Source organism: Lichenostomus cassidix, chromosome 6 (assembly GCF_008360975.1).
Source record: "Lichenostomus cassidix isolate B80296 chromosome 6, HeHo_3.0, whole genome shotgun sequence".
In the NCBI taxonomy this organism is placed as follows: Eukaryota; Metazoa; Chordata; class Aves; order Passeriformes; family Meliphagidae; genus Lichenostomus; species Lichenostomus cassidix.
The window spans coordinates 33,271,340-33,296,188 of NC_139487.1; the positions used below are offsets into that span (position 1 = coordinate 33,271,340).

A 24,849-nucleotide genomic window follows, 5' to 3' on the forward strand; every position below is an offset into this window, starting at 1 on the left:
ATTTCTCTCTTTCAGCAATGTCCAGGGCTAACTGAACGGCTTTGAGCTCAGCGAATTGGCTCGATCCCCCCTCTTCTTCCCTAGCTTCTGCAACCCGTCGTGTGGGGCTCCACACAGCTGCTTTCCATTTTCTTTTTGTCCCTACAAGACGACAGGAACCATCAGTGAAAAGAGCATAGCGTGTTTCATCTGCTGGCAGTTGGTTGTATGGTGGGGCTTCCTCTGCACGGGTCACCTGTTCCAGCTCCTCTTCCTCAGTCAGACTAAAATTTTCACCTTCAGGCCAATTTGTAATTATTTCCAAAATCCCAGGGCGATTCAGATTTCCCATACGGGCGCGCTGTGTGATAAGGGCAATCCATTTACTCCATGTGCCATTGGTGGCATGATGAGTAGAGGGAACCTCTGCTTTAAACATCCACCCCAGCACCGGTAGTCGAGGTGCCAGGAGGAGTTGTGCTTCTGTGCCAATTACCTCTGAGGCAGCTTTGACTCCTTCATATGCTGCTAGGATTTCTTTCTCTGTTGGGGTGTAGTTGGCTTCAGACCCTCTGTAACTTCGGCTCCAAAATCCCAGTGGTCGACCTCGGGTCTCACCAGGCTCCTTCTGCCAAAGGCTCCAGGACAGGCCATGGCTCCCAGCTGCAGAGTAAAGCACATTCTTTACTTCTGGCCCTGTCCTGACTGGGCCAAGGGCTACTGCATGAGCAATCTCCTGCTTGATCTGGGTGAAGGCTTGCTGCTGTTCAGGGCCCCAATGGAAATCGTTCTTCTTGCGGGTTATGAGGTAGAGAGGACCCACGATCTGGCTGTACTCAGGGATGTGCATTCTCCAAAAGCCTATGGCACCTAGGAAAGCTTGCGTCTCCTTCTTGTTGGTTGGGGGGGGACATTGTGATGATTTTATTGATAACCTCAGTAGGAATCTGACGCCGTCCATCTTGCCACTTCACTCCTAGGAACTGGATCTCTTTGGCAGGCCCTTTGACTTTGCTCTTTTTTATAGCGAAACCGGCTTCCAGGAGAATCTGGATTACTTCCTTTCCTTTCTCAAATACTTCTTCTGCTGTGTCTCCCCACACAATGATGTCATCAATGTATTGCAAATGTTCTGGAGCCCCACCCTTTTCTAGTGCAGCCTGGATCAGTCCATGGCAGATGGTGGGACTGTGTTTCCACCCCTGGGGCAATCGGTTCCAGGTGTACTGCACGCCCCTCCAGGTGAAAGCAAACTGAGGTCTGCACTCTGCTGCCAGAGGAATGGAGAAAAATGCACTTGCAATGTCAATAGTAGCATACCACTTTGCTGCCTTGGACTCTAGCTCATACTGGAGCTCCAGCATGTCTGGCACAGCAGCACTCAGAGGTGGAGTCACCTCATTCAAGGCACGATAGTCCACAGTCAATCTCCATTCTCCTTCAGATTTTCGCACAGGCCAGATGGGGCTGTTAAAGGATGAATGGGTCCTGCTGACCACCCCTTGGCTCTCCAGCTCACGGATTAGTTTGTGAATGGGAATCACGGCATCACGAGTTGTCCGGTACTGTCGGCGGTGCACAATCGAGGTTGCAATTGGTACTTGTTGCTCTTCTCCTTTCAGGAGTCCTACTGCAGATGGGTTCTCTGACAGTCCAGGCAAGGTGTTCAATTGTTTTATGCCCTCTGTCTCCACAGCAGCTATCCCAAATGCCCACTTGAGTCCCTTTGGGTCTTTGAAATATCCATTTCGGAGGAAGTCTATACCCAAAATACATGGAGCCTCTGGGCCAGTCACAATGGAATGTTCTTTCCACTCTCTTCCAGTCAGGCTCACCTCAGCTTTCATGAGGGTCAAGTCTTGTGATCCTCCTGTAACGCCGGAAATAGAAATAGGTTCTGTCCCCACATGTCGCGATGGGATTATCGTGCATTGTGCACCAGTGTCAACTAAAGCCTCGTATTCTTGTGGCTCTGATGTGCCAGGCCACCGAATCCACACTGTCTAAAAAATTCGGTTTTCCCTGGCCTCTACCTGGCTAGAGGCAGGGCCCCTCTAACAATGGTGGGTATTTGTGTTAGAGGTTCCTTCAACGGAATCAGACATATTGAGTAGAGCTACTTCCCTTCTGGTGGAGTTCCTTCTCTGAGTCTTGCCCTCCTTCAATTCATGCACTCGTCGTGCCAGGACAGCAGTGGGTTGTCCATCCCACCTGTTCATGTTTTCTCCACTGTCACACAGGAAATACCACAACTCATGTCGAGGGATATATCCAGTTCTCATAGCTGAGGAGCGTCTGCGTGGGGTAGCAGAACCTCTGGTCTGTACTGCTGAGATTTGGAGAAGGCTGTCTTTAATCTCTTTACTGAGTTTCTCATGATTCTTCTCTATCTTATTTTCTAGTTTCTGCAGATTTGTTTCCACAGCTGAGATTCTTGCATTCACTGGGCTATGCACGACATCTGCATACGCCCGGAGTTTCCTTGTCATATCACGCACAGTCTCATGCCCGTCATCTTGCTTCATAATGGCTAAAGCAGAAGCATACCCTGATGGCCCAAGCTTTAGGAGTTTCCGCCACATCACAGGTGTACATTCTATCCTATCTGGGTCTATAATCGGATCTGGGTTTGCTATGTCCTCTGGGAAGACAATTTCTACCACTGCCATTTCTCTCAAGCGTTGAATCCCTTGTTCTATGGTTCTCCACTGGGTTTGTTGCGAATAGAGATCGTCGGGATGTAGGTATCTGTCCCTCGCAGCTCTGATAGCTCGTCTCCAGAGGCTGCTGCAGTCAGGCCCATCTCGTATAGTTTGGTTGATATCTGGGTCACGTGACACAGTCCCTAAATGCCTTGCCTCAGTAGCATCTAGAAGTGTAACATCGCCTGCAGCATCCCAAAGACGGACTAACCAACTAATCACAGATTCATCATCTCGTTGGACATAATCTTTTCTTAGGCTGTGAAGGTCTCTCACATTCATGGATTCAACAATGACCTCTGACTCAGTCGCTGGCCTTGAGGGTCCCTCCCCACTGTCATCTGGGCGATCAGTCTTAAATTGGGCTTTCCTGCTCCTTGTAATGGGAGCAACTGCCATTGGCTTAGGCTCCCTTACTTCCTGTTCTATAATATCTGACAGTGTACGATAAGCATATGCCAGGGCCCAACATATTGCACTGCAGTTGTCTCTGCACTTCTCTTTCAGATACTTCCCCACCTCAGCTGGTCTTGGGATTTGTCCAGGGGGAAATTCCCAGTCTATTGGATCAGAGAATTTCTTTAAAGTTTTACCTATGTCCTCCCATACTCCACACCATTCAAATTTCCTCACATCTGGATTAGGTGCCTGCTCCTGCTCAGCCCCTCTGGACTTCTCAGCCCTCATTCTGGTAACACTGAACATCATATACACGGAAACTCCTAGGTAAAGCACCTGTACTACCAAGTTAATGGTCTCTTTAACATCCAGGGGAAACTGAATATTCTCAAAAGCTGATATACCAGATTTAAAGGGAAAGAGATGGGTGAGGAGCCAGGAAGCTTCACCCTCTACTTCTCTAACAGGTTGGGTAATATTACTAACAAAACTCCAAAACAGGTTACTAAAACTAGAGGAGGAAACTAACAGAGCATGTACATCTTTAACTGTTTCCCATACCTTCTTACAGATCGTCAGTATCACACACATTACTATAACAAGCCGGAGTCGTGTCCCTGATTGGTGGAAATTATACATTAGGGACAGGATTGCCCCTACCTGTTGGTAGGGAAACAAACCTATGTGCCAAACAGACAGTATTACATCAAACAACCTCCCATCAAACAGCATAGTGACTACTGATGGCTGTAATTCAATACCAAGCGATTAAAACCAGAATGCAATTATTAGGGTTTTTTCTTCACTTTCTCTAACCCCACAAAAGGTGTAGAACAAGTAATCAAGGCCCCACGTTGGGCGCCAAATATGTCCCGGGTTAATGATAAGACTCTCTCTCCTCCGAGAGCGAAGGGCCCCGACACCCCCTCCCCCACCCACAACAGAACCTCTTAGATGAAAGTGAAGAAAAAACTATTTATTTAACAAAACCACGCAGAGTGCCCTACAAGGCACAGGGGAAGGGGAAAAACAAGGTGAAAGGCAGTTATTCAACCTGATTAAAAAAAGTCCTTTTCTCAGACGCAGTCCCTCTCCTCCTTGCCCCCCCCCACCCGGGGCCGGGTGGAGCTCCCTGGAGAGCTCTGCTGTCCTCTGGCCCTCCTGGGTCTCCGGGTGGCAAAGCAGATCGAAGAGAAGGGGTCCAAACGAGGAAAAAGAAGAAGAATGGAAAAAACGGGAACAGAGCTCACTCCGACCCCCGTCCAGCACGCAGTCTCTGCCGGGCGACGAATCCTCTCCCCAGAGCGAGGCTTGGGGAAAATGTTTTCAAAACAACCCGCGTTTCTCTCTGCGGCTGGGTGCAGTTAAAGAGACAGGACCACACATTTTTTTCTTTCTTGGGCATATAAGCCAACAATAGGGGATAAAGGATTATCATATCATCAATCCAAGACAGGCTGTTTCCCCTTGTCCTGTCCCTGTTCCCTGGATTCCTGGCAGGGAGTCGTGCAGAGCAGTTGCTGTTGGAATATTCTTCAGAACTCCGTGGGATTGTCACGGTCAATGCTCGTGCAGCAGAAATAGGAATGAGAAAATAATATTTGGGATGTGCCAACCTCTCCCCTGTCGCTGTTGAGCAGCTAGCAGAGTAATGAAGGCATCAGTTCTCAGTGGCAAGAAGGAATGACCTTTATTGTTTTGATTTCATCACATATATAGAGTTCTCAAAAGTCACCCAGATTGGTCAGTCAGATGCCTTCCCCCAGGCCTGATTGGCCAGGCCTGCACTGCCCAAGTTCTGGGACACTGTTCCAACAACATCCAAACTTTATCTTTATTTACAAAACACAAGAAAACTTCTCATGGGAAAAACCTGTGCTAGCCACACTCCCCCACCTGTCTTTGACGGGCAGGAAACCAGCAGTGGTGCTTCCTGGCTCCCAGCCCCATCCTCCTGCTTTTCCACAGACACTTCCTGAGCTTCCTGCTGCTGCTCTTTCTCCAGTTAAACGTTATCAGGTTGGGTGGCTGCTCACAGTTCATCGTGCCTGCCACAAAGTGCTTGTCCAGCTCTAATCTGGTTTATTGGCAGGCCAGACAGAGCCTGCAGGATGGTGCTGTATCCTAGAGTGACCCTCCTGGGAGGAGGCACATTCTGCCCTTCCATCCCCACCAGCTGCTCCTTGGCACTTGGCAGGGGGCAGTTACTTGGATGATGCCACACATTTTGCAAATATTTACATCCCAAAGCCTGCCTGCAAACGTCAGGCCTCCTGCTGACTCGGAAAGGAGGAAGAAATAAATCCCCAAGAATATTTATTGGAAGGCTGAGGCTCCAAGCGCTGTCTGCATTCCTCTGTCACACACCTATGGCATTTCAGCCAGGGACTTCTCCAGGCTGGAGAGAGCTGATGGAACTTTCCTGGTGACAGTCACATCCATCACAAGTGGTGGGTGAATCAGGGTGAGGGATGTGAGATCTCTGGCGCTTTTCTCCCCTCCCCATCCATCACAATTCCTGTGACTCTCCCTCCTAAACTTTCCCTGGGAGCAGCTCTCTATTTCCCTGGCTGTGACAGCATTCCCTGTGGATGTGTGTATGTCAGGGAGGAGCAAAGTGCTTTTGCAGAACACATCCATCTCTCCTGGCCCACAGTGCATTTGGAGAGGCTCCTGACGTGTTCTGAGCCTCTAATCCAAGGGAGCAGAGTGAGCTGTCTCTGCTCAGAGGATCTCTAATTGGATTTCTGTGTCTATGTAAATTAGGTTAGCATCCCCTTGGCAGATTTCCTGCTTATTGCACCAGGGTGAAGGCCATCTCCGTGCTGCCCATCCATAACCCCTTCTCCAGGGAATCTGAGTGCAGCACACTATCCACACCTTCATTTATCACCAGGGAGCCACACAGACCTCCAAAGGCACTAATAAACTTGGGGCAACTGCTTTAGTGGCCGTTTAGCTCCACTCCTCATCCCTGCTCCAGTCAGGGGTCACTGCGTGGAGCTGCCAGGGCTGGAAGCCCACATGGATAAGGGTTTGATCGATGGAGAAACTCCTGCCTTTCAAGTACAGGGTTCTTTTCAAGATGGATCATCATGACCTTCAGGATGCATTGTCTGGATGTCTGCAGCTCCATCTTGCTCACTGAGCTCCTTCTGGGGAAGTTGGGGCTGTTTCTGGGTTCCTGGCTGTGGAGACATATGGGGACATGTGTTTTCTCTGCTATTTCTGTAGGTGCAGAAAGGCTCCAGCACAGCTGTGCTGGGTGTGAGCACTGAGGCTGTGAAATGCACGGGGGTAACACCCCTTAAAGTCTGCTGGGTTTGGGCCAGGCATCCCTGAGAGACACCCCATCCCCCTTCACCACAGCTGTGCCACGTGTTCTGCAGGGATTCTGGAGGAATTTCTGCATGGAAAGGGTGCTCAGGCCTTGGCAGGGGCTGCCCAGGGAGCTTTGCAGTCCCTATGCCTGCAGGTGTCCAAGGAAGGCCTGGAGGTGGCACTGAGTGCTCTGGGCTGGGGACAAGGTGGGCATCGGGCACAGCTGGGATTCCATGGGCTGGGAGGGATTTTCCAACCCAAAAGCTTCTCTGTTTTTGTGTTTTCACCCCTAATTAGTACCCAAAGCTGCTGCTGTTTTCTTCAGATAATCAAGTGGCTGCTGATTCCTGCTCCGAGGGCTCAGTAGTGGTTTCTCAAAATGTGGCTCCTGTGGGAGTTCCTCAGAGCTGTCAGAGATTTCAGGAGGAGGCAAATTGTGCTGGCAAGAGCCAACTTCTCCTCCTGACTGAGCTTGCCAACACTGCTGGTGTCTAAACCTGGGGCTTTGTAGGATGCAAAATAGGAGCTTAAAACGGGGTGGTAAATTAGGATCTGTGGGGTGAGACACATTAAAATGCAAGTTAACCAGCTCTTGCCTACAGTATTTTTATACCAACAACAATTTTCAGCGTAGGTGAAAGGAGATTTGAATATTTTTTGGGTTTTTGCTGAAATGATTTTTCTTTTTAAATGTCGAATGCCAAAATATGATATAATGAACAGCAGTGTACTGATATATTTAGAAAGCCTAAGAAGAGCTGTCTGAGCAACATTCTCTGCAGAGGAACTCGATTCTGCAGCTCTAAGTTGTGTTTCAGTATGAGAAAAACTGGAAATGTGGGAGTTATTTTCCTGGTTTAAAGGTTTAGATCAGGGCAAAGTTACTTAACCTGTTGTTTGTCTCTTTTTAAATTGGCATTTTGGTTAAAAATTTTAGTGGACTCCTGTGCAGAACATATTCTTCCATCTAACTATTTGGGAACTGCCTTGTTGAAGATGCTTAAGATCCTGCTCAGAAATTCCCTCTTCCAACCTGAAGATGGGCTGTGGGTTGTGTGTTGTGGGAAAGGGAAGCACTGGAAAAAAACCCACGAGTGTATTAAAGAGCCTTCATGTTATTTGGTCCCAGACTTAAATCCTACCCTTATTCCCAGTTACTGCGACAGGAATAGCTCTCTGGAGTTATATTTAAAATTCCCTTGAAGGAACATCCAAAGTGGGCTTTATCCTGAGCCAAAACAAGCAGCTAAAGCAGAGTTATCAGCTATTAATGGCACTGGAGTCCAAACAAGACCCAGATCTTACCCAAAGGTCTGAGCTTTCCTGCACTGCTCTGCTCCTCTGAGGCAGCTGTGAAAAGATCCCTTTGTTCACTTGCAGGTTTTAGGCTTTAAAGACATTCACTCTCCAGCCTTCCCCCCTCAGGAAGTGCCCTGTTTTGGGGCAGTTTGGTCCTGCTCCAGGAGCTTTACCACTGAAGGCACTCGGGGAGGATGCTACCCCTTCCCCTGACTGCCTTGGTGCCAGGAATTTCACTTTGGTTGCAAAAGCAGCTTTGCTGAAGGGCTGAGGACTTCAAGCTGGTGCTTGAGGGATGGAATAATCATCCTGGGAAGTTCTCTCTCCTGCCTGTGTTTCTTAAATCCCTGGAAGTGTCCAAGGCCAGGCTGGATGGTGCTTGGAGCAGCCTGGGATAGTGGGAGGTGTTTGGGACAGCCCAAAGGGGGTGGAAAAAGGTGATTTTTAAGGTCCTTTCAAACACAAAGCACTCTGGGATTCTATTCCAGAGCAGAGTGGAGTGTGAGTTTCAGTCTTACCTACTCTTTGAACTACACCAAGGGCTTAAAACAGAAGCTCTACAAAGGTGAGCTTTGAGCAAAAGGCTTTCCCAGCCCTGCTGGAAACTTGCAGCCTTTCCTTTTTGTGCCACATGGAATGGAGACCCCATTTGGAAAGGGAGGGATGTGTTGGGGACAGCTTAAAAAATATCTGTCTAACACTTCTTGCCATGTGTTCGTATCCTGCTGGATAGTTTCTGGAAATCTGGAGCAGGCAGAATACTTGGCTGTGTTTTCCCTTTTTAAGGAAGGGTTTTTTTTTCTTTTTCCATGGCCACATTTAGTAGAAGTAAACACTTTTAAACATTTCACGGTGTGGATTTTAAACAGACGGCTGTTGTGGGGATTGGCTGGATTCTTGCATTGCTCAACACATTCGGGGTCGGAGGCTGCGGATTTTTTTCCATGCTTCTTATCTCTGAAATCAGCTTAATTCCTTGGGCAAGGATATGGAAGATCCCCAAAAAGTAGTGCTTTTGGGCATCAGTTTCTACAAGTAATTTGGATTTTTACAGCAGTGATGACCCAGCCCAAAAAGGTACTACTGGTTGTAGTAGCGTCAAGCAGGGTTTATTGTATGAGTAAATCAGGAGTTCTCATCTCCCAGGGCCTTGCAGTTTTGCTGCTGTAAACTTGAGCTCTCTCTGTCTGCTTGGTCAAATTCCTGTGGTTGTTTCCCTCCTAAATATGGAGATTTAGGTTATCAGTAGTATTTGTAAATTCCTGATGGGGGAAACTCCAGAAAAAATACTCCTTCCCCTCATTAGTATTGGCATCTTGAAAAGTTTTGCTCAAAGTTTGGAGAAGGAAACAGCCAAATAGTCTTGCTTCTTTTGAAGAAAAAGTATGCTTTTTCCTCCCTTTTTTTGCAGGCAACTTCCTGCCTGTCCATCCAGTACATTGCTTTTCATTTTCCTTACTGGTAGTTTAAAATGGTTTTGCTGCAGAGCTGTGGTGGTGAACACCCAAAAATTCAGAATCGTGTCAATAATCTTTGAATTGAACTCCTAATTAATTTTATTGCTCTTGATCCACTTCCATTTAATCAGCTCCTGCCAGCAGCAGATTTCCTGGGGAATGATTCCTGTGCTTGACCGCCAGGTTCCTGCAGGCTCCTCTGCAAACTGGGGCTGCACCAGCACAGGGTGTGCTGGGAGGGTTTTGCTTTCTGGAAGGATCCCTGGATGGGTCTGTCAGAGGTTTTTCCATCTGCTCTTAAATTCTTCCCTTCCTTAAACCCAGCAAGTGGCTTTTCCATGGTTGAAATGAGACCTTTTGGGATGGAGATTAACGTTTTGTTCCAATATTTGTGGTAATTGCCAGAAGGTACAAATCCAGCGAGGGAATGTGGCTGGAGGGAAGAGCCTGGGGTGAGCATTCCTTGTGTTCTTGGAAAATGGGAATTCCTGTCGGGATAGCACCAGGCTGTGCTGCTGGGTTCAGGATTTGCAGAGCAACTGTGGATTAACTTGGGCTGCAAAGCATCCCAGGATGGATTGGGCAGGAAGGGACCATAAATCCCAGTGCCACCCCTGCCACGGCAGTGACACCTCCCACGGTCCCAGGCTGCTCCAAGCCCCTGCTAGGGACACTGCTTGGACACTGCCAGGGATCCAGGGGCAGCCACAGCTTCTCTGGGCACCCTGTGCCAGGGCCTGCCCACCCTGCCAGGGAACAATTCCTTCCCAAGATCCCATTCATCCCTGCTCTCTAGCAGCAGGAAGAAATTCCCTGGGTCCTGTCTCTCCAGGCCCTTGTAAAGTCTCTCTCCATGTTTCCTGTAGCTCCTTCAAGCACTGCAAGGCCACAATTTGTTCATCCCAGAGCTTCTCCTCTCCAGGCTGAACAATCCCAGCTCTCCCAGCAGAGCTGCTCCATCTCTCTGCTCATGCTGATGCCTCCTCTGCACTCTCTCCAGCAGCTCCAGGTCCCTCCTGTGCTGGGGCCGCTCTCCAGGTGGGGTTTCCTGTGGATGTTCACAGCAGGGTTTGAAGTTCAGCATTTTATGGCCACAGCAAACCTTTAACATGAGGCTTTCCACAGAGCTTTTGTGCAGGGTGCCTGTTTGCTGGGACTAAAACTGGAATTTTTGGGGCTTACTGGGGATGCTGGTGGCTGGCTGTGGTCGGGTGGAGGAGCAGAGCACCCCCAGCCCAGCCCTGGGAGGTGTGACAGACACCCCTCAGCGTGCTTTGCTGCTGAGAGGCAGCACAGGCAGGGTTTTGTGCATTCAGTGCATTTGCAGCCAACTTGTTAAGGTTCTTTTTGCATGACTTCTGCAAATTCGAATGCAATTAGCTTCTTCCTCCTGTTGCCTTATTAATTACCGTGATGGACTTAAACTGATTTGGGACAGGATGTGTCGCAGAGGATTGTGCCCTTTTTTTAAACTCTTCATCAAGTCTCCATCCCATTGGATCATTAATCTTGCAGGAAAATAGGGATGGCTTGGTGCCAGGCTGCTCGCTCGCTCTGGAGAGGAAAGATGGAAATAACTGCTTCCTACTCAGAGTGACCCCCTGCTTTTGGATATGTTCACTCCTAAGAAATATTCATGGAAATGTCTCCTCCTTCAGACAGGCTCATTGGGAACCAGCTCTGCTCCTTTACAAATATTGTGGTTTATTTCCTTTGTGCGTTGTTCCTATTAGAAACATGAATCAGAAAGTACAGAGTAAATACTGCTGGAAAATGAGAGGTAATGGAACAGCTGTATCTTCCTTAAACCACTTACTCGCTGTGGCAGGAGTGGGATTTTTAACCATTTCAAATACCTTTTATTTTGTATTACTGGGTAGGTTTCTGTATTCACATGTCTGGGAGAGATGCTGGTTTGAAATAATGGTGGTGATTGAGGAATGGTGTGGTATGGAGAAGCATTTGTTATGGAATAATTGGGAACTATGGGTGAATTTGTGTTCTCTGAGTTTCATCTGTTTAATTTGTGTCCAATTCAGGGAGCTTTGCAGTCCCCATGCCTGCAGGTGTCCAGGGAAGGCCTGGAGGTGGCACTGAGTGCTCTGGGCTGGGGACAAGGTGGGCATTGGGCACAGCTGGGACTCCATGGGCTGGGAGGGCTTTTCCAGCCTCAGCTATTCTGGGATTGTACATAAAAACACACACAATAGAAAAACCCCTATTTATCTGAAATAGTATCTATGAGTTACAGTGAAAGAAAAGCACTAAATAATAATAATAATAAAATAATGGGGAGGTTGCTGAAGGCCAGGCATGTGTGAATGTGTGGAACTGGCAATTCACAGGGCATGAATAATTTTTCTGAATTATTAAGAGTGACGAATATTCTCTCACAGGGAACAATAGAGGAGCTCTGCTTGGAGCTCTGACGTTGTATTTTTAGTACCAACTCATTTTCAAATATGTCAAACTCAGCTTTTTTTCTTACTTGATTCTAAAAGACTGATGGAATATTTCCTGCTGGAAGGCTTTGGAGCTCCCAGACTATGGAGTGTAGTTAATCTGAGATGGGAGGGGTGGAATGAGATGATTTTTAAGGTTTCTTCCAACCCACAGCAGCCTGGGATTCTGTAAAATACTCTCAAAAAGAAGCAGCTGGGTTGCAAGGTGGTTTTGCTCCTCCTGCCAGCCCTGTTTAAGGGCAGCTGGAAGTGCTTTTCTCACAGGCTTTGTAGTCCAAGTCTCATCTTAACTAATTATCCCTAATAACAAAACCTATTTTGCTTACATTCAAGCATGACTGAGTTATTATCCAGCCTATTCTGTGCGGGTATTGAATTTTAGGATGCTGAGATGCGGCAGAGATGAAGCTTTGTGTCACTGACGACCCAGCCAACGTGTTTCCCTTCTCAATGGCTGTATTTTGTGGGGTGGTTAAAAGGGTTTGGATGACTCAGGGGCCCCTGAGCTTGCTCTGATATTTCCCTGTTGAGGATAGAGGCTGAATCAGGTGCTTCAGATGAGCTCTTACACTGAAATAATATTATTAAGCTCGTAAATTCTCTGAGTTTGATCATGTTGGGTGTGTGATCATGTTTTGCTGCTTGTCTCCTAAATGGAATTGTAAAGGTTTGAAAAGACCTTTCAGATCATCAAGTCCAACTGACTTCTGCTGAGTTTCCCTGTTCTTTTGCTGTTGTTTGGACCACATTTCCCAGTTCCTCCTCAAATCCTTTCCCATGCTCAATTCCAACACGGAGAGCACAGTTTTGTGCTGAGGATCTTGATTTCCACAGGGAAGCTTGACGTGGTTGAGGAATTTCCCCTCAACAGCTTGCAACAGCTCCACTCCGAAGCCAGACTTTTTTAAGGAGCCAAAGACTTCATCAGTGAAATCAGTGTTGAGCCTTGGAATGAAATAAATGCCTGACATTTGAATGCAGGTCGATGTGATGATCACAAAGGCTTTAATTAGGCTTTCTTTGGTGGGCAGTTGGCAACACTAACAACAAGGTCCTGGTTTGGAGGATTTGGGGTGGCTGAGACCACAAGAGCAGTGCTGAGTCAAGGCTCAGCAGGGAAAGCATCATCACTCTCAGCTGTCCACCTGCACAAGTGGCTTTAGGGACTTTTGCCAAATGCCTCCTGTAGTGATTGTTAACATAAATAGCCAGAGAATCAGCGCAGTGTCACACTTTGGTGTGCTCCTGTTTGTGGAATTAAGAGAAAATATAATAAATAAAGTCATAAATCCTTTGCCCTCTTGTTTGTGCTTCCTTTCAGTTTTGTGTATGGAAGATATTCCAAGTAGCCATGTCATTGTAGATGAGAAAACTGTAGCTAAAAGAGTATTTTGCAACCCCATGGAATCTATTTTCATTTCCATGCTGTATCTGAAGCTTGTATCTAAAACTTATCTACAAAAAACCATTGCGAGTTCACATCTCTCTAATTTTTTTCTTTGACTTCTCTGCACTTTTTTAGGGAAAATACTGATTTATTTATTTATTTCTTTATTTGTGCCCCAGGTCCAAGGAGCTAATAAAGGAAGCAATCCTTGACAATGACTTCATGAAGAACCTGGAATTGTCCCAGATCCAGGAGATTGTGGATTGTATGTACCCCGTGGAGTATGGCAAGGACAGCTGCATCATCAAGGAGGGAGATGTGGGTTCCCTGGTTTATGTCATGGAAGGTAGGGTTGGAAATATCTGATTTGTTCCTTTTTTTTCCAACACTTGAAGACAACAACTTTTGTGGGAAAAATTGTTTCAAAGAAAGAGGTTGAAGATGTTGTCTAAATATGGTTGCTGAAAAATTGTGTTTATCAAATCCTTCTCGCTCCTCCCTGGAACTGTCTGGTGGACTCATTGACATTTTGGCCAGGTAACACCTAAGGGAGGGGAGGTTTTTCACTTGCCCATCTATATTTTAATATCTGAAATTGTTCTTTTCAACAAAAACCCTTCCAAGGCAGTAAGCCATCCTTTAAACAAGCTTTCCTGCCAAATTCCTCCTGCTGTATAGTTGCAAATGCTCTTCGCTGGCTTCCCCAAACAACTTGAAGCTTCTGTCCTTTTAAGGTTAAGTCCTTTCTCAAGGCACAGGTTTAACTCCTCTGGCTTTTCATAGTTTTCAATTTTGCACACTGAAGTGGGGGGTGCCAAAGCAAATTATGTGTTTCCACCCCCAGCACTGCATGGAAACATTTAGGGTTTTCAGTCCTCTGAATACAGAGACTACTTTGATGAGGTGCAGAACCTGTTCTGTTGATGATAAAAAAACTGCTTGAAAATAATCCTTGAATAGTATTTTCTTCGCAGTGGAAATGTGGAGGATTTGCATTGTGCAGTTCCATGCTTGCTTCCCAATTCTCCCCACAGCAGAGCTTTGCTCATGGGGTTTTTGCTGCCTGGCTGGTTTTGGGATGTTGTGTTCAGTGTTGGCCCTTGAAAAAGCCCCGTAAGAACAGACATGATGAAATCAGGGTGCATTTATCTCTTGCTCAGCCTCTTCCCATTCCCTGGAGGGGATTTTAGGGGGGATTTAGGGGCAGAACTGTTTCCAGCATGACTTGGGGTACTGAGCACGGTATGGTATTCAACCCTTTACTACTGATAGATCTGATTATATTAATGGTTACTATTTATCAGATGGCCATGTGGTGATGAGTGTGCAACAAATGTGTGTTAAAGACAAATTTGGTGTGTTTTGGGCATTGAAACTTTTCCATGTTCTCCCTGTTTGTGAGAGGGCACGACTTGGCTCTGCCCCAGCCTTCCCTCAGCCTCCTAACTTGATTTAAGATTATTTAGATAGCTCCCTAAATATGCATAATGCTTTGCAAACCCAATTATGGCGAGTTTATGGTCTGTGTTTAGACATAATGCAATGAGTGATGATGAAGTCATGGAAATGGGAGAGGACATTATCAAATAGGTCGGGTTGTGGTTGGGAGAGCTCAATTTGGTTTATCATTCCTCAATTATTAATACAATAAACCCAAATAAAAACTCTGCTCTTTGGGAAACTCTACTGGGGAGACCCATTTTGAGTATTAACACTGAGAGGTGTTTTCTCAAAAATCAAAGAAATCTTGTCTTTCTTCCATTAATTCGTCTTTCTTTCCTTACTTAAGCTCTTGCTCTTCTTCGAGCTGGTAGTGAGAAAAACCAGAGCTTTGAGTCAGGAGCTGAAATTTCTCAGCAAGCAGAACACTGAATTTAGAGCTGCTTTGCTTTTAATAACTTCAGTGAGGGTTTTTTGTGTGCATTCTGGGGTGACTTTAGCCACAGTCTGTGGCTTGCTGGTCAAATTCCCACCTCTGTTGATTTGAGGGTCCCCAGGTCAGTCTCCCAGGTGCTGGCCCCACCATATCCTCATTGGAAAACACTTTATTTCTCTGGCAGTGCTGTTCCTTCAGCTCCCTGTGCCCACCTCCAGCAGGAATATTCCTCCAGGCTGTGAGACTGGGACTTAAAAGAAGGATGTTGAGTGATGCTCTGGCTTAAACAGCTGAACAACTCCATGCTGGCACTCTGGGCTCTGCAGGGAAAACAATGCTGAGAGGAAAATAAACTTATTTATTGGATAGATACCCTTTCCTGTAAGAGAGTTTGCCCCTCTGAGAGGGGTTCAACAGACTCTTCAAATTGAAGCTTTTTAGAGCCAAAAAAGTTCTTGTTAATCAATCATATCCTGCCTCTAAAATGAGTCTGCCACCTCCATTTTTTTTTTCTCTTTACGGGAAAAAACCTGAACACTTTCCAAGGAAAAAACTTTGCCCTAACTGTTTTGTGGCTTGTGATTTTCTCTTGGCAGTGGATGCTGCAAATGCATTCAGAGGCTGCACCCCAGCCCCACGCCTGGAGAACCTGGGGGAAGGAAAATCCCCTGTGTGCTCCAGCTTCTGCAGGCATGGAAAGGGAGAAGCTGCAGCTTTTTGAGAGCCACATTGAGAATCAGCCCACACTTCCCCCAGTTTGAGGAGTTTTCCCTCTCCTCTTAAATTTCCTTTTATTTTTGTCTTCAGTTGTGGGGATTTGCCTTTTATTTTTAAAGGTGGCTTTGCTTTTTCCTTCCTTCTTGATAGCTCCTTGGAAGGAATGAAGGATCTAATTGTTATTACCCATGGAAATGTGGCTTTTTCCTACCTGGGCAGTTGCCTGGTTTCCCCCCAGCATCCCTGCAGGCTCTGGGATGATCCAGCAGTCCATCCCAAATGCTGCATTCAGTCTTTATCTCACCTCCCTCTGACCCCTGCACTCCTCTCTGGAATCCTGTAGGCTTTTCTGTCTCTTGGAGAAATTGGGTTGTCCTGCCATATCCAAGGCAATGGAATGCAAATCTTCCACTGTTATCAGCTCGTTATTTTAATTTTTATGGTGTCTTAATGATTAACTCTTCCAAGAGTGTTATTTACTCATATTAGTGATGGGGAATTAAACATGCCTTGCACTTATTTCATGCAATGTTCATGAGATGAAATAGGATATGAAAAGATGATTGGGCTCATGACAGATGTGGTTTGATATTCTAGATAAAGCAGTTATTTTTAAAGCTGCAGAGCTAAATCTTAGCACTTCAAATGCAATAAGAAATAGTGGTGAAATCATTCACTTTCAGCGAGGAAAACCTTACCTTTGGTCAATCTAAGGCAGTATTTGGTAGGGAGGAGAAGAAAATGCAATCAAAGCTGGGAGCTGATGACTTCAGCCCTCCCAAGTTTGTGAAGGTGTTGCCAGGCTGGCGGGGGAGAGGGGACAGGAGGGTATTTGATGCTTTTGTACTGATGCAAATCCCCCAGACAGCTGAGTCTGGTGTCTCTGTCCTCACCCGAGCCCTGCTGTCAGCACAAATTCCCCTTGGCACTGGATGAGAGGCTGTAAAAGTTTCAGTGTCGAGCTGACCTGAGAATTCCTTTCATTTTCCTAGTGAATGCCTGGCTTTCTTTGGGATCTGCTGGTATTCACAGTGATTTACTTCTCCTGCCATTTCTCTAATCATCGCCTGAGCCTCTCTGAGTCTTTCTGCAGTGTGGTACTGACAAAAAACTGGGGCAGCCTTGGTGAAAGCTGAAAGAATTCATTGCTGGGGAGGAGTACTCCGAGTTTATCAAACAGATAAATTATTCTGTAAATGCTTCCCTACAACCTGCTTCATCCCCAGGCAGCCAGATATCCATCTTCCCCTCTCCAGGGAAAGCAGTGGATAGGTGTAACCTCTCCCAAAACAATTCCTGCTGGATGGCAAACACAATTATGGTGTATTTTCCCCACATAAGATTATAGCTGAGGTGCTATTTATTTTTGTACTGCTCAGCACTTATACAAAGGCTGCTTTGTGGTGAGGAAGGGTTTCTTTACCAAATCAATTGGGGAGATAAAGCCTCATTCATTTTATTAATAATAGCAGCTGGAAAGGGAGGCACAAATGTCTTTCTTGTCCCCCTCACTGCTCCATGAGTCCCTTTCATTGCAACTCCCACGAGTGAAATGGGAAATAAGAGGACTTTTCAGCCTAACTGTGAACATGGAGGAGCCTGGGTTCTGACTTTTGGCTGTGCCCCTTCCAATCCAAGGCTCTGTGGTTTCGTGCAGATTGAAAGATTGCAGTGTTAGCAATCATTAAAGGACCAGCAAAGGGAAAGTGTTCCCTTGGCTTTGGATTCCTCGTTTGCTTGGAAAACTCTATGAAAATAAGCAGACCCTGGGAGCTCTGTGCCCTTTGTTCCTGCTCTTGGTTGTGGGGAGAGAGCTCAAAATAGCTAGATTTGGGAAGGGGAAGAGAGAGGCTGTGTCAGAATGGTACAATCACAGAATAGCCTGAGTTGGAAGGATCCCACTAGGATCAGCTCCTGGTTCATTTGGAATCCTGCAGTTTCCTGCAGGAGCTCCTCCCAAAGAGATGTTCAGTAGTGACAGTCATTGCTATTCCATGTGAAATGGGGAAGCCATTCCTCTTGGTCACAGGGAATTTTTACATTGCCCTTGGTTGAACATCTCTTCACCCCCAGGGGAAGCTCATGTGAGAATTTTCTGCGTTTTCTTCTCCATGGATGTTTCTTCTCCTTTTATGAGTGGGGAAAACTGCCGTGGATTTGTGTGGCCAAGGCTCTGTGCAGCCCAGAAGTTGGACAGGGCCAGGTCTGAGAAAAAATCCAAACAAAAGGATAAAACCAGGAGGTGGCGGATTGTTTGTATTGCATTATTCAGCAAAGTTTTCTGAGGTTTTTTGTGCTTTGATCTTTAGGGGTCCTGATCTGCAACTTCTTTGCAGCCCTGGCAGATGGGTTTGGGGGGAAAATGAGAATTCTGCTCTCAGGAAACAAATCAAAATGTCAGATCAATGTTTGCACTGTATTTATCTAAAATAATGGAAATTACAGTGTATCCCAGCAGCTGCTGTTCCTAGCACATCCAGGCACAGATGATAATTAAATGCAATCAGAACACGTTGGATTTAAGATGGAAAAAGTAATAAAAATAAGATGTTTGCTATCCGTGTGCTAAATATTTTCATAACCTCTCGGTTCTGCCTGCAAACAGCTATTTTGTGGAGCTACCAGAACACGAAGTAACACTGGATGAGCTTTCTCATATTCTAAAAAAGAGCAGCAGCAGAGGCTGGAGATGAGGCAGATCTGGAAAAGCAATAATCCTGGGGTAGTTATGCAGCCCCATCCTTCCAGTGGAGCTTCACAAGGGACTCTTTATCACTGCTCAAACCCTGTAAACTCTTATCTTGGAGGAGGAGGTAACTTGAAGTCATTTTCTGCCTGGATTCTGGGGCTTTTTTTTTTTATTTTATTTTTCCTGGTAGTGATGTGTAACTTCACAGGCTCCTGAAAGTAAATTGTATTTTGTGCTTCTTGTTGTTGTTCTTCTGCTCTTACCTCTTTCCTCTCACTATTTTTTTGGGGGGGATGGAGAGGTCCAGGAGCTTTTGAAAGGTCTTTGTTCAGAACTATGTGAAATATGACTTAAATTAGGGTTATTTTCCCCAGAGTTTTCAGCCCAAAACATTGTGTTCTTTTGTGACTGTTGTTCCCCTTGGAAAAGGGAAGCCCAGTTATAATATGGATTAAAGATGTGCAGTGGGGAGTGAAGAACTGGATGTGGCAAAGGCCTCCTGATGGCTCAGGGTGGAAGGGACATCTGGTGCCACCTCCCTGCTCCAGCAGGGTCATCCCAGGGCACAGGGCGCAGGATTGTGTCCACTGAAAATGGTGAATAACTCAGGAATTTACTGCAGTCGTCCTGGCAAAAAATATTCCTAAGCATCATGGAGCCATTTGTGCCCCTAAACCTATACAATATGGCAAAGGGTGGAACAAGATGAGCTTTAAAGTTCCTCCCAACGCATAGTGTTAGATATATTTTGCGGAAGTAAGATGGAAAACTAAACTGAAATCCAGTTTCCCAGTGATGCCTGAAGGTTTGTAGTAATCCATGGGGTAAAAACTCCCCAGAGACTGAGAAAGTGTCAGGTCCCATGAGAGAGTTTTAATAAGAGTTTTATTAGAGCCAAGTGGTCAATGTGGCCTGAAATGAGAACCAGTTCCAGAGAGCTCTGTTCAACACTGGCTTCCTGTGCTCAAATTTGGACTGAATAAACCCACGGAGGAGAAATTTTTTTAAAGCAAGGAATGTGTTTGTTCCTGGTTGGTACAAGATAAGAGAAGGAGATGTCCTTGGGAATGTTCATCTGGAGGGAATGAGTGGACCTGCTGCATGATGAATGAAAAGAAAGGAAGTTTATTTTCTGCTTGCCACCAGCAGCCTCTGCTTATTCTCATTTGTCGGCTCTCTCCAGGACATTGTTTTCCTTCTTGGAAAAACCACAGACTCCACTTGGCTGAAAATATTTAACACTGCTGAACATATTTAACACTGCAGAATGTATTGAACATTGCAGAACGTATTGAACACTGCACAACTTACTTTGCTCATCATTGCTCCTGGCAGGATCATTTATCTCCCAGTCTTTTTCTCGGTCGACTGGAAATAAAAGGAATTTGTGTTTCTTAAGGAGCTTTGGATGGTGGTTAGGATGACCAGAGGGCTGGGATGTCCCAACAGCTTCTCGTGCTGCTTTGCCTTTTAAATTTTAATGGTATTCTCAGTTTTGTATCTCTGGCAGAATAAATCCTACATCCCAGCAGGGTTTGGGCTGGAAGGGACTTTGGACAGGGACACCTTCCGCTATCCCAGGCTGCTCCACCCTGCCCTTGAACACTTCCAATGAAGCCTCTGATTTAGCTGACAAAAGAAGCAGGGCTGGAGCTCTTTATCCCTGTTCCTTGTCCCTAGATTCCATTCCCAACTCTGGAGCTGGGTGATTTCCATGTGTTAGCATTCCGAGCCGGGTCCTTGGGTGACACAGAGCAGCACAGCCCCATCTGTCACCGAGCTGCTGTCTCCATGCTCCGGTTAATGTTGTTATTTACCAGGGGAAGATGATCAGTAAGTGAAACCTTTCCTTCGTGCTCTGGCCTCAAACAAGGCAGCTGAGAGAGAGAATGAGGGCTGGGGCCAAGGCAGAGCATAAAAAGCTCTCAGTAAATGAAAGCTGATGGGAGTCAATGGACTGTGGAATGGGATATGGATGTGGGGACTTCCAGCCAGGATTGTTCCGTGCTGATCAGGCCAAGTCAGGAAGGAGTTTGTTAATTCTAACTACAAGATTGTGGGATTGTGGAATAGCTTGGACCTTAAAGGGACACCTTCCACTATCCCAGGCTGCTCCAAGCCCCAATGTCCAGCCTGGCCTTGGACACTGCCAGGGATCCAGGGGCAGCCACAGCTTCTCTGGGCACCCTGTGCCAGGGCCTGCCCACCCTGCCAGGGAACAATTCCTTCCCAACATCCCATCCATCCCTGCCCTCTGGCAGTGGGAAGCCATTCCCTGGGTCCTGTCCCTCCATCCCTTGTAAATAGTCTCTCTCCATGTTTCCTGTAGCTCCTTCAGGCCCTGCAAGGCCACAATTTGTTCACCCCAGAGCTTCTCCTCTCCAGGCTGAACAATCCCAGCTCTCCCAGCCTTTCCTCCCAGCAGAGCTGCTCCATCCCTCTGCTCATCCTGGTGCCTCCTCTGCACTCTCCAGCAGGTCCAGGTCTCTCCTCTGCTGGGCCCCAGGCCTGGGTAAACCCCATTCCCTAGGGTCACCAGTGTCTAATCAGGTTAAGGGTTAAAAAATCTCACTGGGCTCTTGTTCCTCCAGAGTAAGTGATGCAAATAATCTGTTTTATAACACAGTTTTAATTTTCTGAACCCTTCAAGTCAGAATTGGCACTCAGGAGGCATTTCCAGAGCTGTGCATTGTGCTGCAGCACGCAGCAAAAAGAGGTGCTGGAGATTTATTTCACTGTCTGGAGATGAGTTATGACAACATTCACAACATTATGCAGATCAGCTGTCAGACTGTGGGATATCTGCATCAGGAATCGCTCTGATCCAAGAATAGAAATCAGGGAGTATTCACTCTAATATTACAAATTAGTGATTTTAAGAGCTCCATAAGGAGTAGGAAACAAATGACCATTTTTAAAAGCTTATCATAAACAAGTTAATGCAGTGACAGTGCTGTGGGCAAGATGAGCATCAGTGATAAGGTTTCTTACAGTCCTGTCAGGCTGATTTGGATTGTCCTGTGTTTGTTCAGGATGTTATTCCCCATCATGAGGGGCCTTGGCACAGGCTGCTGGAGAAGCTGTGGATTCCCAGTCCCTGGAAGTGTCCAAGGCCAGGTTGGACAGGGACTTAAAGCCCATACAGTTCCACCTCCTGCCTGGGCAGGGACAGCTTCCAGCAGAGCAGGTTGCTCCATACTGTGGAGAAGGAGAAAAGGGAATGAAAACCTGCCAGGGGTGAAGGGGTTTTCCACCATCTGGGAATTGGGAGTCATCAGCAGACCCAAGCAGGCAACAAATTCTAAGAGCTAAAAAAAGCTGCTTTTTTTTTTTTTCCACTGGTGAAAGATACAAATTTGACATAAACAATTCCTTAGGAAATGTATAAACTTCTACATCTCAAGTATGATTCTGTTCCTAAGGGAATCTGTAATTTTATTAATTTGACGCAGCTATTTCCTTCCATGGCATCTGTTCTGTCAGCTTTGCTGTGTGCAGGATATTTGGGATATATCCCCAGTGGCTTGTGAGACCTTGTGTTTGCTCATCCCTGGATGTCCTTCCTGATCCCTGGAAAGACTGGAATCATGGAAAAGGCACCCTTTAAAGAACCAGAAGGGTTGTTCATTTAATCTTGGAGTGCATTAATAGCTACCATGTTTCTGTTGAAAGAAATGCTTAACCAACATCCCCCCGTGGTTCACCCTAATGATTACCACAAAAACCTGGCCAGAACAGGTTGGGAGCAGCTGCAAACGGAACTGTTCAACATCACAGATTCACATCAGGCTCTAATGAGGCAAAAATTAGCTCTCCCCATGGCAGATGATTGCTAATGTGCTGGAATATTGCTGCTGCTGCTGTCTCCAGCCTGCTTGGAATTCTAACATCATCCCTCACACCGAGCTGGGAGAACAATGCCCTGAGTTCTCCTTGTGGGGCTCGAGTTCTTCAGGACGTTGAGTCAGGCAGAGAAAAGAGGACTGAGTTTGTTAAATAACCAAGTTTTCTCACATCAGGCATTGCTCCAGTGGTTGGATCCAGTTCCCTGAGTGCTTTAATAGGGAATTGCACCTTCCTCATTCCCGATGGGCACCAAGGTTTGCTGGGATGCTCATTCACCCAGCCTCTCTGGAGGAATGGACAGCATAGCTCCTCCTCAGGGCTTTCCAGCACAAAACCACCGTGAAAACTGCTCTTTGCCAGCAGAAAACAACTCCTCAATTTATCATCTGGTGAAGAAACGAACCTTTGCCGATTGGTTTGTTAATGAAGGTGATTGAAGCGACGCCTCAGCTCTCTCCATGTTTATTCCGTGCTGGGAAGGGATGCTCAGGTGGAACATCTGGCTGGGAGAGCCTCAAGCCATCCAGCAGGGAAGATGAGTGATTGTTCCTCCTGTTCACAGTGGACAGGGCTCCAGGTCCCAGTCGTAGGAGTCTGGAGAGCTGCTGCTGACAGAGTATCAGGAACATTTCCACCCCTCAGGCCCCACACCCCCATGGCTGACTAATGGCATCACAGAAAACAAAAGGAAACAACTGGGACACAAGGGATCTTCCTGCTAAAGGAATATAAACACTGTGTTTCTCATACTCTCTGGACAGGAGTGGTTCGCTATGTTCTTTTCACAGAGTTTTTACTCTTCAGTGCGTGATTTAGGACTTGGGGTTAAAACTTTCTCCTTTCCACAGCCAAAGGCCACTTCTTGAAGAGTAAGAAGTGCTTCTATCTTCTCTTTGCTGGGGGAAGTTCAGCTGGAGGGACCCTGCCAAGTAAAAATATTGATAATGGAGCCATTATCAAGAAAATGTGAAAATCCAAACATGCTGGGCTGCTGTCCTGGAGCAAGTCTGGGAGGAAGCACCTCCAGCCCAACCATCACTGGGCACTTTCTGCTCTTTGGCTAATTGATCTCTCTGTGTCTTTGAAGAAAACTGTATTTTTTCTTCTGCATCCTTCCTGGAGGATCTCCTGATCCCAGTTTTCCACACATTCCTTACTGGGTGGTTTGGCTTGATCTCAACATACATCCCTAATTTCTTTTTGTGATCAGAAATTGCTTTGTGGAGGACTTTTTCCCATACAATAACCCAAGTATTACGTGTGGAAATGAAATTATTTCAGCTGACAAAAAGAGGGGTTTTTGTGGTATTTACCAAAGTTAGACCTAATTCTTACAGGGGAAGAGCAGCCAGATTCTGTTGTTGACAAGTTGTAACAAAGGTCTTGCAGGAGGTTGTTTTTTTTCCAATCCTTCCTATTTTCTTCCCTCTGTCGCTGTAACAAGTCACCCCCTGAGCTGCTGTTGCTAAGCTGCCCTAAGAATTAGCATTCCCACGCAGCCTCAAACTCTCATAATTTCAAGAATAACCTCAGCAAGAAGCAATTCCATAGCCTCAAATGTGGGCTGAAAAGAGTCACTGCTATGTTGGGTGTATTATTTGTGCCAGGGAACAGCTCCTTGGGCTGCCGTGCAATCCAGAGGAATCCATTTTTATGGGATGTGCAGAATTCTATCAGCTCCCCAGTGCAGGTGAATAACCTCCAAAATGGTTTTGTTTCACAGCCAACACCGCCAAGGCTCCCGGGGAGGGGAAGGGAATGCTGGCCTCAAAAAAAGGCAGTTTAGGTTTGTCGTTCAAAAGATATTGATTCCTGCACCGTGGGATCCTGGGGAATGGAGTAACTGTGTGGGATTTGTGTCTGACTGAATGGGGGAAAACGATTGGCAAACAGATAAAGCCATTGAGGGAAAACAGCACAGGCAGGCAGAAAGGGTTTTATTGACTGCTGGAAGTGAATGGCAGAATGGTCGTGGGAATAAAGTAATTTTACCTGCTGGGGGCCAAAAGGAAGCAGGGCTTGGAGGAGGAGGAGAAATTTCCTATCAGAGGAAGTGTGGGGATAGAGTCTGTGTGGATTCCCAGCCTAGGGATGAGCTGTAACCCTGCCCAAGCCATGGGATAAACCCTGAGCAGGGTGAAAGAGGAGCACTCAGTGGTGTGAACAAGCCAACATTACCTTGGCAAGCAGCTTGAGGCTGAGTCTGCAAGGCAGAGTCCAACAGATGATCCTTTTCTGGGGCTCTCCCCAGCTCTCTCAGCATGGAAAAGCACAGCACATTCCTGAAGAGCCAGCTTTCACCTCCAAAGGAACAAACTAACTCCAATTGTCCTGGCTGGGAAGAGACATTTATTTTTAGAAGCCCCCAGGTTCCGTGCAGACATTAATTATTAATTAATCTGCTCAGGTGATCAGTATTCAAAGCAGCTGTTCCCAGCGAGCTGCAGACCAACAATTAGTCCGTGGCTCCCTTTGTTGAGTATTCCTCGGTGAATGCGTATTAGGCAATTCCAAAACCATCAGTAATCCAGGAAAAAACATCCTGCTGGCTTTGGTGTGCTTTACTGACCGAACCCTGCAGAAGGGACCAGTGGCTAAAGGTTTCATTGAACTTCCAGGTCTTACTTGCTTGGAAAGAAATGCCATTTTCTGCTGTGGACTTGCACTCCTTTCCCTTGGCTTCCTTTGATGTGTGATGGGAGCATGTGCCACGTG

At 46.5% G+C, this 24,849-nt stretch overlaps 1 protein-coding gene across 3 annotated transcripts in view; it reads left to right on the forward strand.

Annotated features, from left to right (window-relative positions):
* PRKG1 (protein kinase cGMP-dependent 1) overlaps positions 1–24,849 on the forward strand; it is a 295,495-nt gene that overhangs the window by 43,475 nt on the left and 227,171 nt on the right. For all 3 annotated transcript variants that reach the window (XM_085064468.1, XM_085064466.1, XM_085064469.1), the window contains exon 2: positions 13,186–13,352. In XM_085064468.1, coding sequence (XP_084920594.1) covers positions 13,186–13,352 — 167 coding nt within the window. The remainder of the gene's footprint in view (positions 1–13,185; positions 13,353–24,849) is intronic.